Source organism: Echeneis naucrates, chromosome 15, assembly GCF_900963305.1.
Source record: "Echeneis naucrates chromosome 15, fEcheNa1.1, whole genome shotgun sequence".
Classification (NCBI taxonomy): domain Eukaryota; kingdom Metazoa; phylum Chordata; class Actinopteri; order Carangiformes; family Echeneidae; genus Echeneis; species Echeneis naucrates.
This window is the reverse complement of record NC_042525.1, coordinates 22,365,959-22,384,214: the sequence shown is the minus strand read 5'-3', so window position 1 is coordinate 22,384,214 and position 18,256 is coordinate 22,365,959. Positions and strand designations below refer to the sequence as shown.

The following is an 18,256-nucleotide window of genomic DNA, read 5'->3' as shown; positions in this document are numbered from 1 at the left end:
ACAGTCAGCTACTGAGAATCATGAAGTGGCCTCAGTTTACACTGAGGCAAAGGTGAAAGGACTGCACTTTCCTAAGGAAAAGATTTGTGTTTCGTCGTGTCTACCAGTCTCAAATTAGGTTTGAAAACAGTCAAGTCTGGAGTCACTCAAGACACACCAATGTCTCAAATTTCATGTCAGATTCAATTTCAGTTCTCAGTGTAGATGAGACAAGTTGAAGTTTAGTCCCAAGTCTGTCAGGCCAGTTCAAGTCTGAAGACAGGTCCAAGTCAATGGACTGAATATTATTGTTCAGCTCTGTTGAGGCGTTGGACCCTGAGCTGACCCTGACACTCAGGTGAGTTAACAAAGCTGTTTGTGTGTGTCCTTTGGGGACAGCATAGGTTCAGGGGAGACATCTGTGTTTGAACAGATAAGAGGTGCCCTGCAGTGTACATTTTAAGCTTTTCTCTTGAAATGTGTCTGTCCGGTTTCTCTCTTTTTTTTGTTTGTTTTTGGGTGTTCAAAGTTTCGTAATTTTACAGTGCTTTTTGTTGATTATTTTTGTGTTTAATTCCATAGAGAAATCTGTCTGAAACATGACAGAGTTGAATAGTTTAAATCATAGGTCAAAAGACCGCCTGTTTCTTTTCAAACTGAGGTTTACAAATGACAGTGTTGAAGATGATAATGGTATGTGTCTGAAGAATCACCACAGATTTAAGGATGAATAGCTTGTGTCAATAAAAGAGTCAACACATGAACTGATAATAGTTATCAGGCTCCTCTTCTATGGAACCAACTTCGAGCATCGGTCCGGGGGGCGGACTGTTTAGTAATTTTCAAGACCAGGCTTAAAACCTTCCTGTATGACAGAGCTTTTAGTTAAAAAGTTAAAGTCCTCTACTCTTTAGCTATGCTGCTATAGGCCTAGGCTGCTGGGGGAAGGAGTGAGCTTCTCTCTCTCTCTCTTGCTGTCTGTCTCTCCCTGTCACCCTCTCTCCCCCTCTCCCTCTTTCTCTTTCCCTCCCTCTCGCTTGCTCTCCTTTCCTCCCCCCTTGCATGGGCTGATAAGAACCATCCTTCTTAAAAAACACAGTTTCACCCAGTTCTAAGCATTTATACTGCATTTACTAACCATGTTCTGCCAAAGTCTCTGTCTCTCCCAGTTCCTCTCCTCTCTCTCCCTGTCCTCATCCTGCAGGTGGTGACTCATCGCCATCCCATGTTCCTGCAACACCTGCTGGTCCCATATAGCATGAATTTTGAATTACAGCTCAACTCCATGAACTTCATGCAACAACATGTTCCTGCCTACACCCCCCCCCCCCCCGCCCCCTTCCAATGCCTGTCTCACTCTCTCTCTCTCTCTCTCCCACTCTCAACCCAACCGGTCGAGGCAGATGGCCGCCCCCCCTGAGCCTGGTTCTGCTTGAGGTTTCTGCCTCTTAAAGGAAATTTTTCCTTGCCACTGTTGCCAAGTGCTTGCTCATCGGGGGATCTGTTGGGTCTCTTTAAATAAATTTATAAAGAGTTTGGTCTAGACCTGCTCTATATGTAAAGTGCCTTGATGTAACTTTGTTATGATTTGGCGCTATACAAATAAATCTGATTTGATTTGATTTTGATTTGATAACAGCATTATTCTTATAGCAGCTGCAGCAGTCTGATATCATAGTGTGAGGCTGAAGCTTTAGCTGATTGATACTTTAAACAATGGAACATCTTATTAAAGTTACTGTTAATCTCATTCCTGTCTGAAAATGATTTGTTCTCCAAGGTCATGAACTGCCTCAGTGTTCAAAAAACACCAGGAGGGCAAACACAAGTTGTGTCAATGGTTGCCAGTTAAAGGGAGGCTATTTAATAAACTAAAAAAGTGTTTACCAAGAAATGCAAATAATGAATAACAGAACTAGTGAAGTAAATGGCAGTGTGTGTATAAATGAACAAATACAGAGTGACACAGAAGTCAGTCCAGACCAGAATCCAGGTGGATGCCATCCCACTGACAAGTCCACTCTGCTGCTACTTCCTGAAAGAGGAAACAGAATTAGGTCAGACAGGAAGAACAGTCAGGGATCGTCTCACTATAGCGGGGCTATTCAGGTAAAATTCAAAAAGGCCCAGTGGTGATGCATGTGCGTTTCTTATGCCTAAATTTCAAAGATGTGGGTGCGTCTCCCCATCAAATAATTGCATTTGCTGTGTTAATATGTCAAGTTGAGGATACTATCATTCCCTTTAGCTGTATGATTGACAGCTTACTATTAAATCAAATGAAGCATATTTTAGTAATATTTCAACAACATTTTTTAATTTTTAACTTGATTTTAAATCAGGCCTAGGCTGCTATAAACACGTTCTTCTCTCCATACAAGTAAAACCAATGACACATCAAAAATATAAAATACATATCAAATGCATTTTTGAAAAATGTGAATCTTAAAATAAAGTGCTTTCTTTTAGGAAAATCAATCAAATTATTATAAAGTCCATTTGACATCATAACAGTCTCAACACCCAACAAGTGGACTACCGTAACAATTCCTGTGTTTCATGGCACAATCTCAGCATAAAAAACAGACGGGTTTAAACTGCTCGTGGGAAGAATGAACATCCAGCCCAGATTGAAAGCCCCAATTTCACTGTAAACCTTTGTTTTATAACACACCATGTGAAAATATTCTTAATTATGGTTTCTCTTGCATACATTTATTGGCAGATAATAATTCTTGCCTCATTACTCAATGCTTGTCCCTTTCTGGCCCCTCTGACCAATTGTCCTGGGAACTGACACCTCAGCTGTGAGCTGAGATGATAAACTAATAATGTAAAAGCTAGAAATGCTGTGCAGGTTAAGTAAAGCTCTGTCAAAATGCAGACATTCTCAATAAATTTGCACTTTGGTCTACTTTATTCTACAACACACAAGATTTGATCTGATTAATCTGGTTCCTTAATCATCTTTTTAAGAAAAACTCAGTGAGTCCTAGTGACTGTTCATATTCAGGTCGGTTAGCCATCACACACGGACACGGACGTATATTTATACCAAGAATTAATTTGTGTTCATGGTTTTTCCTCCTTTCATCTCGTCAGTTGTACAGTTTTATGAGCATGAATCAAGTGATTGTTGTTAAAAAAATATATATAATGATTAGTTTTTCATTGTGTGCCAGGTTTGGCAGCTGTAGAGACAGAGCACCACCTGCTGCTCACTCACAGTCACTGCCGCTGATCTGACACCTGCCTGCCACCCACTATCTGACCGACTATCCATGATTTTGATCTGCTTTTTGGAGAATACACGTCTAACATCAATTCATGGCTTCAGAAACACGTATCCTGGTTTGAAAAAACCCACACGGTTTCTTTTCTTCCTATGGACTCAATTTCCATCTGCTGCTCTTCTGTTGTTTTTCCGGGTCTGACGGAAAAATGACAGCAGCCAGCCTCAGTCCAGCTGCTAACTTTTTATTGAATCGTTCTGTTTGACAGTTCACGCATAGGGAACTGCTGATGGGTTTCTGATTGGCACCCTTGTTTTACCATAATGTGCTATATGGATCCCATAATTTCCAGCACAAATTTGAAAATGTGTCTTTTTGGACAAATTCTTGAGCCACAGGTCATCCTTCACTGATGAAAAGAAAGGTATGAAAGTTATATCTTATTTCAGGCATTAGAAGTCTTGAATCCTACAAAGTGATGCACTGGGCCTTCGCATTTTGTCAAGTGAAAGCAATAATGCTGAATTGACCTCGAGGTTTGCTTCCTAGCCTGCCTACCTCCTCAAATGTGTCAAGTTAAGATACACCTGTCATACCCAGAGCCTCTTTAAAAAGTCATACAAGTCATAAATGTGGCCATTGCCTGTCTCTCATTATCTCATTCCCTTTTGTTTTTTGACCCTCAGTGTTAATGACTCAGCATTTTGACTTGTCTCTGTGAAGTCAGCTCATTCAGCAGACATTACACCAGCAGGGCAGGGGGCTGGAGAATGACAGGTTGAAATGTGTATTCAACTCATGAAGTGTGTTACTCATGCCATGAACATTAGCATGTCCTGTGGGTCCTGGAAGGGCAGCTTGCCGACAATACACTGCATTCAAAATGTATTTTTAACACCAAAGGTAAACGCACTATGATGGAGTAAAAATTATTAAGCTACTTCAGCTATAACAATTCATGTCTCCATGCTTTCATCAGGTTGCTGAAGCTAGTGAAAATGTTAATTTGAATGTATTTTAACTGCAAGGAAGTTTGATTCTCACCTTAGTCGTGATACATCGGTGATTTCTTTAATCTGACTCTGCAGTATATGACAGTTAAATAAAGGTGTGTAGTTCGGTGTAAAGTAGGACAATGAGCTGAGCGAATAGCAAGACCAACTAAAATGTCTCAGTTTAACATGACATGGCGGAAATTATTTACATCTGCGCTGAAACAATGGAGCTCACTTCACTTACTGATCAATGGGAAATACAGTTTCGGTTGAGAGGCAGAAATAAGGAGAACAACACTGATACGACACCGCAGCGACAGGCCTGACTTTCAGCAGTCACGGAGGCGTGCAGACGAACTTCCCCGGGCTCACAACTTCACGACACTTTGCGACAGTTGCTGGCGGAGTTTGCGCTCAAGCAGATTGGATCCACCGAGCAGGCTGCGTAGGAGCTCAGCCAATCACAGATCAGAGAGAATCCGCGCGGTCCGCCGCCCGCCGCCCGCCGCCTGTCTCCCGCTGCGTCTAATCCACTCTGCCCAGCGACCTGCCGCTCCGCGCCGCTCCGTGCCGCAGCAGCGGTGCTCGGTCGACAGGCTGTCGCTGTTCCCAGGTTGGGATGTGACAGAGGTGCAGTCCACTACCGACCCAGACCTCATCCAGAGCGAACCGGGAGGAGGAGGACCGTTCCGGGTTGAATCGTAAGTTTTGTAATGTTGATGTTGTCGGATAACGTTGAGCATTTCCTCGGCGGTGTGAGCGTTAAAAGGCTGAAACGTAAAGCTATCTGCTGGAGCGGCGACGCGTGTGTGCGCGCGCGCGCGCGCGAGCGAAGGTACAGGGGAGGAAACACCGGGACAAATACGGTTAGCCCTCCGTTCACAAAATGTCGATTCAGGAGAAAAACAGTGACGCTGCTGAAAAGAAAGAAAAGACACCGGAGGCCCGAGGGTTTACCGCCCTCTTCATCCTCCCCCTCTTCGTCATGTCCTCTTGTCTTTCTCCTCTTCATCATCTTCTCCCCATGTCCATTCACTCATCGCCTTCCCTCCTTTCCTTTTCCTCCTCTTCGTCCACATCTCCTTCCTTTCACTTCCATCACTTCCATCAACACATTTTCACAGGCCTATTGAATGTCACAAAGATGAATATAGGCTACTGAGACAAAATAGAATGATGAAGATGATGAAGATCGAAGATGAAGAGCACCAGCTCCTGGGAGCACAGGAGGGCTGTGGAGACATCTCTGGCCATAAAGTGTCTGATCTGTAATATTTTAGATAAACCATCAAAATAGATGAATTCAAACACATCAGCAGGCACAGAATCATCTTGTGAGTATGCCAGCTGACATACAACTGATGGCAAATGAAGATGAGGACGAAGATAGTATGTGTTTGGAAAAAGTGGTAATGTTTCAAATGGCCTTTATCAATATGTTTATTAATGTTACATTTCTGTTATTTTAATATCTCAGTATGTAAACTCTTAAATATCAAAGACATGTCAAAAATCCCTCATCTGTCACTGAACAGTCACTGAAGTCAAACAGTGAAACATGTCTGTTGTATTTCTGAAGGGTAACGCTAAAAGATTTAATGATAATGATGATTGTTACTTATAAACTATATGCTGTCTTAAATTTACCATTTGTAATGCACACCACCTGGTTGGGTCCAATTATTCACTCAAATGGTTTCTCATGCCATTGCTAAGCAGATGACACCCAAAAATACCAGACAACTCTATGGGTCTCCAAGACCACACTCCTTGTTATGCTGTCCAACCCGTGTCTTTATTATAATATCAGTATTGGCATCCTTATTGGTGAACAACTACCCGTCTCTCACTGCTGCATCCATTTCTCGGTCATGCCCCTTTGCTACACTGGAACTATAAGGCCTTAGGTTGTGCAGCGTAAAACCCTTAGAGCATTTGTCCACAAGGCAGCACCACATCTGGTGTTTGATCTTTCTAAAGAATATCACATATCTGCAGCGTCAGATGTTCTCCTACTCTGTCAATGTTAATTGGAGCCACAGCCTTCGCAATAATTGTACAGTTTAAATTTACTTTCTCAGTCCATAAAACCATTATATTTTGAGTGCTGTAATGTGTTCTGACTATGGACAAAAATAAGGCCGTTATTTGTTTGTGGTTAGTTTAAATATATTGTTTCTTCATAAATGTAATGTGGAATAAGCTATGGCCATATTTTGAAACAAATGTTTTCATAAATGCAGGTAATTTTAAATTGTTTCCTTCCAGGACTCCATCTCTGGGAAGAATTTATTTGACGTGCAGATTCTTTGGTTTGGCCCATGTCCCATTACAGTTTATAACCTATACTCTAGCCAGCCACCAGAGGACGATGAAAAGGATTTGGTTCGACTTTTGGGGAACAGAGATTATTACAGGAGCCCAGTTCTGGACAGTTATAGACGGTTTCTATGATACATAGTTATAGACACACAGACAGTTACACTTATGTGACAGAGAAATAGACAATGACAGACTGTGATCAAGAGACAGACTATTAAAGTTACCAACAGTTACAGTAACAGATGTTTGTATAGAGACACACAGTTACCTTTATAGATGTTTCAAGAGATATGGACAGTTACAGTTACTAGAGTTGCAAAGTGGTGGTAAATTTCCAGAAACTTGTAATGGGAATTTTGGATAGTTTTTTTGGGGGGTGGCGTTGGGGTGCGGTTGAAATTCCAACTTGTTAAATTAAATTCTGATGCATCTTTGTAGTATTCTTAAGACATGTATTTGCTCATAATTTGCAAATGTACAGAACCAGTAGTCCAGATGGTACACGTGGCATTGCTCTGTAGACGAAAGTGGAGAAAAATGGCTTGTAAAAAGCTCGCATAAAGAGGCCCCTGGTTCAAACCCCAGCCACAAGGCAAACCAGCGGTAGGCTTGTGCCGGCCCCAAGCCCAGAAGGGTTGCAGCAGCAAGGGCATCTGGCATAAAAACTTCAGCCAAGTCAATCATGCAATTCACAGAGCTGACTTGCTGTGGCAACCCCAAATAAGTGAAAGCGAGAGAGAAAACATAGATCAAATACCTTTACCCCAGTAACGTAAATGTTCTCTGACGTTTGTAGTCATTGGCTGCAGTGGTCTGGCATTATTGTCTGTAGTGTTCAGGTTTATCGAATCTTTGTTGCGGATAAGGTGGAGGATGCAGGGGTTGTGTTGCCTCAGTGGCCCTGAAGTTAGTAGTGTGCTCTGTTCATGTGAGTGAGGAAAGTATAGTGCAGGGTTGAAAGTAAACTGAATTTCCATCCAATCTGGTTATTTAACCAAGTTCATCTTCGAAGATGTTTTTTCCCAACTAGGTATAGGTTCCCTGTGCAGGCTAACTTCCCATGAAAAGTTTCCACCTTTGCTGTAATTTTGCAACCCTAATAGTTACAGGCTGTTTTAAAGGCATACAGTTAGATTTACCGACACAGGCAGTTTCACTTACAAATGTTTAAAGAGAGACAGACACTTACAGTTACTTACAGTTATACAGAGAGAGAAACCAACAGAGGCCTACAGATTATTATAGAGAGATAGACGGTTGCAGTTACAGACGGCTATAGAGAGACAGACAGTTGCAGATAGGCTAATCTGATTGAGGGTTAGACAGCAGAGAAATCTGTCAATTTGAGTATTATTACAGAGCTGACTCTGAGATAATCAAAGTTCAAAATAAAATACAATTCAAAACTGAATTCAGAAGCTTCATTCATTCATCTTTAATCGCTTATCTGTTTCTGGGTCGTATGCGGGTGCTGGAGCCAATCCCAGCTCACATTGGGCGAGGGCAGGGTACAACCTGGACAGCACGCTAGTCCATTGCAGGGCCAACACACAGAGACAGACAGAGACAAAAAACACCCACACCTATGGGCATTTTAGAGTCATCAGTCACTGTGGCTTTAGGGAAAACTGGAGTATACCATGTAAATACTGCACAGAAAGGCCCCAGGGAATCAAACCCACAACCTTCTTTCTGTGAAGCAGCAGCGCTAACCACTAGGCCACCGGGCTGGCCAAGTTCAGATGCTTTATATTAATGTTTCTCCTGAGTACAAATTCATCACTAATTTGAATATTTTCAACCCAAAAAAAGGAAATGGGAAACTTGTGACGTGGATGCCCTGTTTGTCTTTTCATACAGCCATTATAGAGTAGAGTTTTTTCCGACCTGTCTTCTGTCCCCTTGTGGCTTGACAACAAAATATTGTTAAATTACTGTTTCCAGTATTTCCAGTTACCACTACCATTTAATTTATGTGTATTTTCCATGAGTGACAGCGATTACTTAAAAAGTACTTGATAGTTGCATGTAGATGTAAATTTATTCTCATTTTACGTTTTTTTTATACTATGTAGGTTTGTTTTCAGTAAATATGTTTCATTTTCTATTTTAAACTTATTTTTATCGTATTCGTATGTTTTTCTGCCAACTTTATTTAATTCATATTTTTAGGAATCTTTTTATGCCGCTTTTATTATGAAAATCTTGGCGGCTGACTTCCGTTCTTAGCAACCATTTAATCCTTTCCCATAATGCTTTGTGTCCACGTCCCCTGCTTCCTGTTTATTGTGACCGTCTCCACCGGCAAAATTTTTCTAATTTCACCGCTCTGTCGCCGTTAAAGATCGGTGAGTAACCCAATCTCGAAACGTTTCGAGATACGCTAATGTCCGTTTATTACACGGTGTGCTCTTTTACTTTGACAGCCGACGTTGAAGGAAGAGACAACCCTCCTCTGCTTCCTCATCACTGCCTGTGAGCTCGGCCGAGCCCCGGAACTGCGCTCACAAAATGAAGCGTTTAAAGCCTCCACTCTCTTAGTCAAAGTCAACATTATATCAAAGAGGATTCCAAACATCGCACAGAATTAAAGAGTTTTGTAATGATTTCGGTATTCAGACAAGATGCGAAAAAACGGTAAACCTGGATGGAATATCGTTTTTAATAATGAATGCTCTTCTAGCAACCGCCCTCCGTGGGGTTATTGAGTCGGAAATAGTCGCGGGAATAATGCAGAAATCTTTAAATTGTATCAATATTCAAGGTCAAATAAATACGACTTTGTTATAGGATGCACCCTAGACTTTAAAACTGGGAAAAAATGCTTGAAAATAGAAAGCCTGCCTGGCACATATTTCCATTTTCTGGCGGCCGTGGACACATTAAAAATGGCTTATTTCTGAACGCAGTTCGGTGAGACGTTTTGGCCAAAAATAAGAATTGTACTTATTTGTTTTTATTATTAGGTTGTTTGGCCAAACGTCTCTGCTGTTTCTCATAAATCGCATTATGAATGTTTTATGACCGATTTCTTTTGGGGCTTGATGTGTTTGATAGAGGTCACAGGTCACCAGCGTTTAATATGTGCCATGACGTCAGAGAGTGCTAACCTTATATGGTTATTACTGTCAGTCCACTGTGATCACAGGGACATTTTGTCTTCGAATAAATGCTGTCTAATGACAGATTACTGTTGCTGTAGTAACCAGAGCTGCAGATACTGATCGATAGTTTTTTTTTTTTTTTTTTTTTTTTTCCCCCCTTCATCTTTAATGTCACAGTAATATCAGATGTGTCTGTAGGCTGGAGTTGGTTCATCAAATTAGATTCAGCCTGACGTATTGTCATCTCACTCGGAGGTAAAACTGAGAATATGTAATTAAAGCTGCGTATTGCAAGATTCAATGTTTTCATTAATTCATTTCCACTAAAGTAAGTCATTTATTTGTTATCTCAAATGATACTGTACTGAATATGAGATGTGTGAAAATTGGTGGGGACGTCTTGGCACCAGTGCTGAAAAAATTATGAAGAATCATTCAGTTCAATCAAAAACAATAGGTCCTCAGTCTGTCGGAAGGCTGACTGTACTGCAGCACAAGCATAAAGGAACAGAATATGCAAATCCTCCAGTAAAATCCTAAAATATAGAATGTGCACTTATTTTTAAATCTATGAGAACAAAACTCCTGTAAAAAAAACGTTTAATGGAGAATAACAGAAGTGTTTGAATTCAGATTCAGCACAGATAGCATTTGCCAAAAAAATACGATATAAAGTCAAAATTTTTACTCTTTGTTCTTTTAAAGACAGAAAATCGAAACTGACAGCACATTCTGACCTCTCCCCTTTTTTTCCCCTCCTCATTCTTTACCTCCTCTTCCTGCCCCAAATTCTCCTCCTCCTTGCTTTCTCATCCCCCCCCTTCTCATTTTTCCTCCTCAGGCCTGTTGGTGCTACTCTAAAACACTTCCTTTCCTCCACCTTGGTATAAGATGGAGGACACAGAGACGGAACTGACAGTGTCAGAGTCAGACACTCTGGGTGCGGACTTCATCACGGTGGAGCTGGACACGCAGCCCATTGAGTATGTGGTCAAGTGGGCTGAGGTTGGCTCCAAGTTCACCATCTCCTGTGTGAAGAAGGACTCAGATGACCCATCGGACCTGACGCCTGACCAGCTGAAGATCGAAACAGATGAGGCCTTCTTTGCTCCCTACGAGGAAGTGTATCCCTGTGAGGTGACAGAGCAGAGCGTGGAAATAAAGGCAGACTCTGAGGAGGAGGAGGATGACACTGAGGAAGAGCATGAGGTGCTGGTGGAGGCTGGGAGTAGCCAGCTGGACGGTGAGGCTGACTCGGACCAGGCCGACTTCGAGCCAGACGAGCGGCAGTACCGTTGCAGCTATTGTGGAAAGTGCTACAGCCATGCCTCCAGTCTGTACCGCCACCAGCAGACGCACACTGGGAAAAGCTCCGGGGCGCCATCCCCTGCCAAACGAGCACTGGAGCCAACACATCAGGAGGCACGCTATACCTGTCCTCACTGCGGGATGAGCTTCAAAGGCAGCAGGTCTGTATTCACTGTTCAGCCTCCCTGCACAAAGAACTTAAATATTTTAAATAAGGAAGTTCTGATCAAGTTTCTATAGCCCTGATCTTGAGCCATGTTCTTTTGATGGTCTCCTGCAGATACAGTCTGATCTGATTACATTCGCAGATTCTAGACTATAAAGATATTGAGCTGATATCTGATTATATATTTTGGGTAGTTTAACTGCAGAACCTGGCTTAACAAAACGAAACTGTTGAACCAGTGGGTTTCTGTAGTTTTCTTTTACAGCTCCATCAGAGTGAGCCATTCACTCTCATAAACCATCATCTGATTTCAGGTAAGTTTCATGAGTCAAAACTTCCAGTTAAGTCTTCATTCAGATCAGATCAGATCACCGTCTTCAACCAATCAGCTTTATATGTTTTCAACACACCTTTGGTCTTTGGATTGTTGTGAAAAAAGTTTAGTGTCTGTAACAGTTATTAAGGCAGATGCTATTGCCAACTCAAAGATGGGCTGTATTTAGGTTTACATAAGCATGGTGTCAGACAGTAAAGTGATGGTTGAGTGGTCGATTTAAGGGCTAATAAGTATAGTATTTGCATGTCACACATTAGCTCCTTCACTTATTAGTCTGTGATTATCTGGATGACCCTTGTTGGCTGCTGATACAGGTTAGCTGGTCACAGAGACTTGGTCTCATTTAGTGTAGTGTTCATTCTCTAAGTCTCACTTTGGGTCTGTCCTCAGTCTGTTTGTTCTGGATCCCAGGACTAAAGATGATAAATGTCCACTTACTTTCTGAAGACTTTATTGTAAAAATCTGTAATGCATTACTCACGTATTCTTTAGTCCATTATTGTTAGCCTTTATTTGATAGGTCAGTGTAGCTTCATGGACAAGAAGAAAAGGTCTGTTCTGACCTGCCAGGACTCAAACCAGAGATTTATTGGTCAGTGGTTACACCTCTGTGGTATGTGTCCTAATCATTTTGGTTGTCCCTCTAAAACAATTTTTCATCCGTTCATTCACCTGGAGTGATGCTGGAGCCAATCCCAGCTCACACTGGACTAGGGCGGCATACACCCTGGACGGGTCTCCAGTCCATCACAGGGCCAACACACCAATACAGACAGAGACCAACAACCACTCACACTCACACTCAGACCTACAGACAATTGAGAGTCACCAGTTAACCCAAACATGCCTGTCTTTGGCAGCGATGGGAATAACGGCGTTACATTTTTCAGTAACGAGTAATCTAATTGATTACTCTTCCCACCTTTTATAATGTTGTTACCGTTATAGGTCTTGGATGGGGGGAGGAAACCATGCAGACACGGGGAGAACATGTAAACTCCACACCAAAAACCCCAGGCCATGCCGCCCCTAATAAAATTGCGATTGGGAAAATTCAATAATAATTACAGTCTGTATATTGGTGATGTATAAAGTATGACAAAAAATAATATGATGCATAGTTATATTATGTAAAAACAAACTGAATGTGGTCCTGGTATGCGATGGCAATTAAAAAAACAACTAACAAACAGCCTTGATCCCTGAGTGTGAATATGCCGTGTGCCATGGTTATCTCCTGTTCCTCAGCACTACTGCCAGTGACCTGCTGACTTGCTTGTAGGCCAACCCAGTCACCATTGTATCCTTAAATATTATTGCTTGAGCAGGTCTGCCATCTTGAAAAACTGGACAAACTACACTGATCATATGTTTTTCAAATGAAAAGTGTCCCCAGATAACATCTGTTGTAATTTCATGATATTCGTTTAAAATGGAACTGATTTGACTTCGAGACAAATAAGCTGTTACACAGAGAGGGGGGAGAAGATACATAAATCTCTAAACAAAACAAATGAATTCATTTTTGATTGATCAGTCAAGGTTTTGTCATTTAAATTGCACAAATAATCAGTCACCAATAAAGAATTGATTAGAACATTGGCTCATCAGTATAATAGCACCCAACCTCAGTGTCTCGCAGCGCAGTCAATTGTGTCATGTTGAATTTCAAAATGAAAGCCTCAATGTCATAAAAATGATACACAGCAATACTTCTGCTGCGAGCTTTTCCACCTTTGCTTTGACCAGGTACATATGTTGTCACCTGTGGGCAGTGACAACTACTGTGGGATTTTAAAGGGTGTATTAAGTATACGAGGAGAACATTTGGTCACCAGTAGATGGTGCACTGTGTGTATTTAAGCTCCACCAGGATATGAACCTATTAGTAATTGTGTGCTCACGGGAGATAGTCACACACTCTTTCAGATTCTGCCCATGCTCAGTTTGGTTTTCTTTTCACAGAATACAATATTGCTCAGATGCGGAGGTAGTCATAGGACAACTGCAGTGACAGGGCTCAAATCAGTACAGTAGTTCCCTTTGGCATCCACGTTCGTTGATCTCAGTCTGTAGTGGTGGCACTAAATCAGGTTAATACATATATATATATATATATATATATATATATTAAAAACGTTCCAGTCTCCAGTGATTCTGAAGTAAACTGAACTGTAAAAATTAGGGTACATAACTTGCCAATTAATTGATAATGAGGATACAGCCCTAATTAATGTTGTGTTTATTTATCTGTTGTCAGGATGCTGGGGAGTCACCTGCGGCTGCATGGAAAGCGGCGGATTCATCCCTGCAACATCTGTGGTAAGGAGTTCAACCACAGCTCCAGCCTGTCACGCCATCGCCTCATCCACAAGAAAGGAAAAGGAATCCCCAAGGACATCGCCCTTGGCCCCAACGTGGCTGCCCTGCGCCACTCCTTGAAGGCAGGTGGCAAGAACAAGAAGACCAAGAGGCAGCAGCAGCAGCAGCAGCAGCAGCAGCATGTGGCGACCGCCATCATTCAGAGCCAGGGTGGTGACAAGTTCTATGCCTGTCCTCAGTGTGATATGACTTTCAGGACGTCCACACAGCTGTCCAAGCACCAAGTGACCCATGTCAAGGAGCTGCTGGACAACTACACACCTGGTAAGGAGAACCTTGGGGAGACATCATCTGACCTCAAGATCCGCCTCAAGCTCTGCTCCCGCGACAAGCCTAACTTCTACACCCTCTGTAAGAAGAATCGGCGCCGCCGGGGAGGTCGAACTGGCAAACGAGGGTCTACCACCTCTGAGGAGGAGGATGGAGGAGGAAGAGATGCAGGAGGAGCTGGTCGCCACGGCTGCAGCCAATGTGGAAAGCGGTTCAGTCACGCCTCTAGTCTGGCACGGCACCAGCAGACCCACAGGGTGGGGGATGCCAGTGGGCGGGGGAAGGTGCAGCAACACCGGAAGCAACTTCATGCCAAGACTGGACTTCCTGCAACCAAGACCAAGACCTACACCTGTGCGGCCTGCAACAAGACCTTCATGCACTCATCCAGCTTCTCTCGCCACAAGAAGGCACATATGGAGGAGGAGCAGCGGGCCCGCACCGCTGCTGCCAAACGCCGGAAGAGACCTATCTTAGATGAAACCGCTCCACTGGAATCTGACTCCGAGTGATATCGCCCAGGTCTGGACAGGGTTTGGACTGGTTCTGGGCCTGTTTTGGGTTGGTTCTGAATTAGCATTGACTGGCTCTGGACTGGTTTGGAACCAGTTCTAGAAAGGTTCTAATTTGGAAAAGTTCTGGACCAGCTCTCCACCAGTTCTAGACCAGTACTTGAGAGATTCTGGGCTGCTCGAGGCAGTTTGGTTGTCCAGGTCTTGATGGCTGGAACAGGTTGATTCTTCTCTGGTGTAGATAGCAGCAGGACATCCATATACGGTCGTATGGCATGTCATAACTGACCTTTAGCTAATTGCTCTTCAGGATGGGATTAGATTTAAAGTGTAACCCCTACAGCCTGTACTGACCTGCCCCACCACAGTCGCGCCCTCTCATCCACCTGCCTGTAAGGTTGCTGGGCAGGTACATCTTGCCCTTGCCACACTCCATTTCCCATTAGTCACCCAAGGAAAGCTGGTGTTGCTTGTTTGTGGTAGGCCACACTCACTCATTACCACCTGTTCCCATCAGCCCCAAGACCTTTGAAAGCATGCAGAGCAATGTGGAAAACAGAGTGTCTACAGATTATAGACTCCTTATAAAACCTGAGGTCAAACAGCAGCAGGGCAGTTTGATTTATGGAAGCTTATTAATGACAAAGTGTTATTTTAGATAAATCAGGAAATTAATTCACTTAGATTAGTCTGGATCTTGAAAAAACAATGTCCAACTTATGTTTCAAATTTTTTGCCCTCAGAAATCGAGTTTGTTGTTTCTTGTATTCTTTGTTCACGGGCTGTACATCTCTAACAAAGAGTTTTGAATCATAATCTGAAATTAAAATGTCTTTCAGTTGATCCTCATTTCAACTCTACAACAAAATTTTTTTTACAACCAAACCAAAACTTTTTCTTACAGAATTTTTTTGTTGTTGATAAACTTCCATAAAGGTCTAATCTTGTTTCCATCAGAGCAGCAATCACTAATTCTCCATGTTTGTTTTCTTTCTCCTAATTTTTCCTCTAGGATGTCAACACCCCGTCCCCCCCACCCACATGCCCTTGAGTGATTTTGATTGGCTAAAGTTCTTATTGGCACAAAGTTCTGATAGGTTATGTGTTGTTGGCTGTATGACATTTTAAAAGGTTAAAATGTGAAATTTGGGCAGACAAGCTGATCCGTTGGAGCTGATGTTCCTCCACATTAATGTATGCATGAAGACTATTACTTGCAGCTCGTCGGCCATATTTGTAGTTTTTCAGCGGGATGTGTTTCATGACCGACCTGCAACTTCCGACATTTGGGTTTCTCGTTTTAGCAGCAGGGTGTTGGTGGAGGTTGAAGGGGAAACTGCACTACTTATTTATGAATTTGGAACAATGTTGTAATATATAAATAAAAATGGTATTTAAATGTGATTCACGAGTTAAAAAAAAAAAAAAAAAAAAATCAAGAGAGTGTCTAAGCCATGCCTGGCCTAGCTGCCCTCATTACTGTAGCAACATCAGACATCTTCATCATTTAGCATTGTCATCATCATTAGTGGAAGACAGGAAAAGACTCAGTATACATCCGGTTTTACAAACCCTCCAATCACTTTATCAACAAAACAACAAAACCTTCACTAGATTTTTTTTTTTTTTTCTCGCATAGACATTTGGACTTAAATGAAACAAAAGACGCTGTTGATGCCAAAGTTGCCACTTTAACAAATTGTGTGAGAAAGTACAAACACAAGCAGCTCCTTCACACAGTCAACGTAAAATATCAATTTTCTCAAAGAGAGATGACAATCTGAGACATTTGGACAAAAATGGTCAATTAAAACAAAATATTGCTTGTACAGATATTAATAAAATGATTCTGGCGTCCAATTTACTAATGGCAAAGTCTAGTTCAGTGAATTCCATGGTGAGGCTTAAACAGAAATCAGCTGTTTCCATCTGGTGATAGATCTTTGGACTGTCTGAGACAATATGTAGACCTAAATCATCAAAAACATGTCTCAATTTGATAACATGGACAAAATATCTAGACAAAAAGCTGCAAACAAAACAGGAATTAGTTGTTTGCAAGCACATAATATTGCATTTTTGCAACAAGTTTTTGGTGATTTACAACAGATGTGGACTCAAATGGATAGTTTGACTGTTAGGGATCTTGTTCCTGAACACAGAAAATCTGTCTCTGATGTCAGTGACTGTAAACTTGTCAGCGTTTTTACTCCCTGACAAATGAATCTGCTTTCACCAAATTAAAAGCATCATCATTGGATGTGACAACCCCCCACCCCACTTTTGTTTCCTGGTCGTGGAGCCGTCATGTCGGTAACAAACACTGAGTTTGTGATTAATGATCCCCTGTGTGAATTGGACTTCATTTAACAGTGACCTATTTATAAATGTGAGTAGGCGGCAGGTTGTTGTGTCACACTACGAACCTCCCATAGAAATTAAAAGAAGCGCTTGGCCCCCATCCCCATTCCATGCTCCAGTTTCTGTCTCCTCCGTTACAGGCCTTGAAGCTGCCGTTGTCCTGTCCACAGCAGAGTTTTGCATTTAGATTCATGTTGTGTTGGCTTGTTTTTGTTTGGTTGGTGGTTTCTCAGCTTCACCTGCAGATAGAAGGTTGTTCGTCATTGTATCGTGTTTGAATAGAATAAACCCAGTTGACATGTTTTGTCTTGCATTTTGTAATAAACCTTTGAAAGTTGTTCTCTCTGTGTGTCTTCACTCTGGACTGGATTCAGTTCCAACTCCCTCATCTTCCACTCATGGACTCAACTTGGACAGAGTGTTAAGTGTAAGGGTTTGTATCTAATGTTGGATGAAAAGGCTTCAAATGAGACTCTGAGTGTATTTTCTCCTTGACAGTACAGATTGAAGGGACCAGCAGTTCATGTTGTTTCCACCAGTTTGTCAGTCACTGATAGGTCATACATAAACAAGAACCCTCAACACAGGAATGGGAGATGCTGCACCACCAGCTGAGGAAGAAAAAAGGGCAAGGACTTCAAACCAGCATCCGGATACTCAAACAGGTGCAAATGGTTCCTGAGTCAGGCTCAGGAACAGGTATGATACTTCCTAACACTACCAACGTGACCAAAGAAGAGGAAAGGTGAGGTATATTTTGTTGACCCACAAAGGGACATTTTTCTTGGGCGCCAGACTGCTACAGTCCAATACACAACATCAAGTACATCACAATTAAACACTCATAAAAACAGAGACAAAGACAGAACACAATGCCAATTATACAAACTCGTGTTTTGGTTTGGGGTGGACATTTTGCGACCTGGAACTTGCACTCAAGAAATGGGTGAAATAGAAAATTATAAAAGAGTGCAAAAGGCTCTGTATAGCTGGGCAGCTGGGGCATTGCCTTGCGAACTGGAGAGCATGAGCTGTGATTTGGATGAGATGCTAGAGACTGTCTTAAAGCTGCCTTAAAGCAGGAGACCTTAAACTACAAGTGAAAAACATAAAGTAAATGTTGTAATGTAATACATGTAAATGTAAATGTAGGCTTTACCTGTGGCTTTGACTGGAGCTTCGGACTTTGGACATAGCCAAAGGCTACTAACTGGAGAAGAGGTTGAGGCCTTCTCTGGAAGGGGCAGACCTTGGGCTGTGGGTGAAACCTGGACACTGAGAATAAAG

At 42.1% G+C, this 18,256-nt stretch overlaps 1 protein-coding gene across 3 annotated transcripts; it reads left to right on the top strand.

Moving 5' to 3' along the window:
* The first annotated feature begins 4,832 nt into the window (after positions 1-4,832).
* On the top strand, positions 4,833-16,074 carry LOC115055839 (zinc finger protein 771). Of its 3 annotated transcripts, XM_029521863.1 has the most exons (4): positions 8,785-8,877; positions 8,956-9,166; positions 10,475-11,102; positions 13,705-16,074. In XM_029521863.1, exons 3-4 carry the CDS (start codon positions 10,525-10,527, stop codon positions 14,606-14,608), a joined length of 1,482 nt encoding a protein of 493 aa, XP_029377723.1. In that variant the 5' UTR covers positions 8,785-8,877; positions 8,956-9,166; positions 10,475-10,524; the 3' UTR covers positions 14,609-16,074. The 3 variants fall into 3 exon arrangements, with proteins under 3 accessions (XP_029377724.1, XP_029377722.1, XP_029377723.1); XM_029521864.1 differs by lacking the exons at positions 8,785-8,877; positions 8,956-9,166 and adding an exon at positions 4,833-4,908; XM_029521862.1 differs by lacking the exon at positions 8,956-9,166 and having other exon boundaries at positions 8,764-8,877.
* The last annotated feature ends 2,182 nt before the right edge of the window (positions 16,075-18,256 follow it).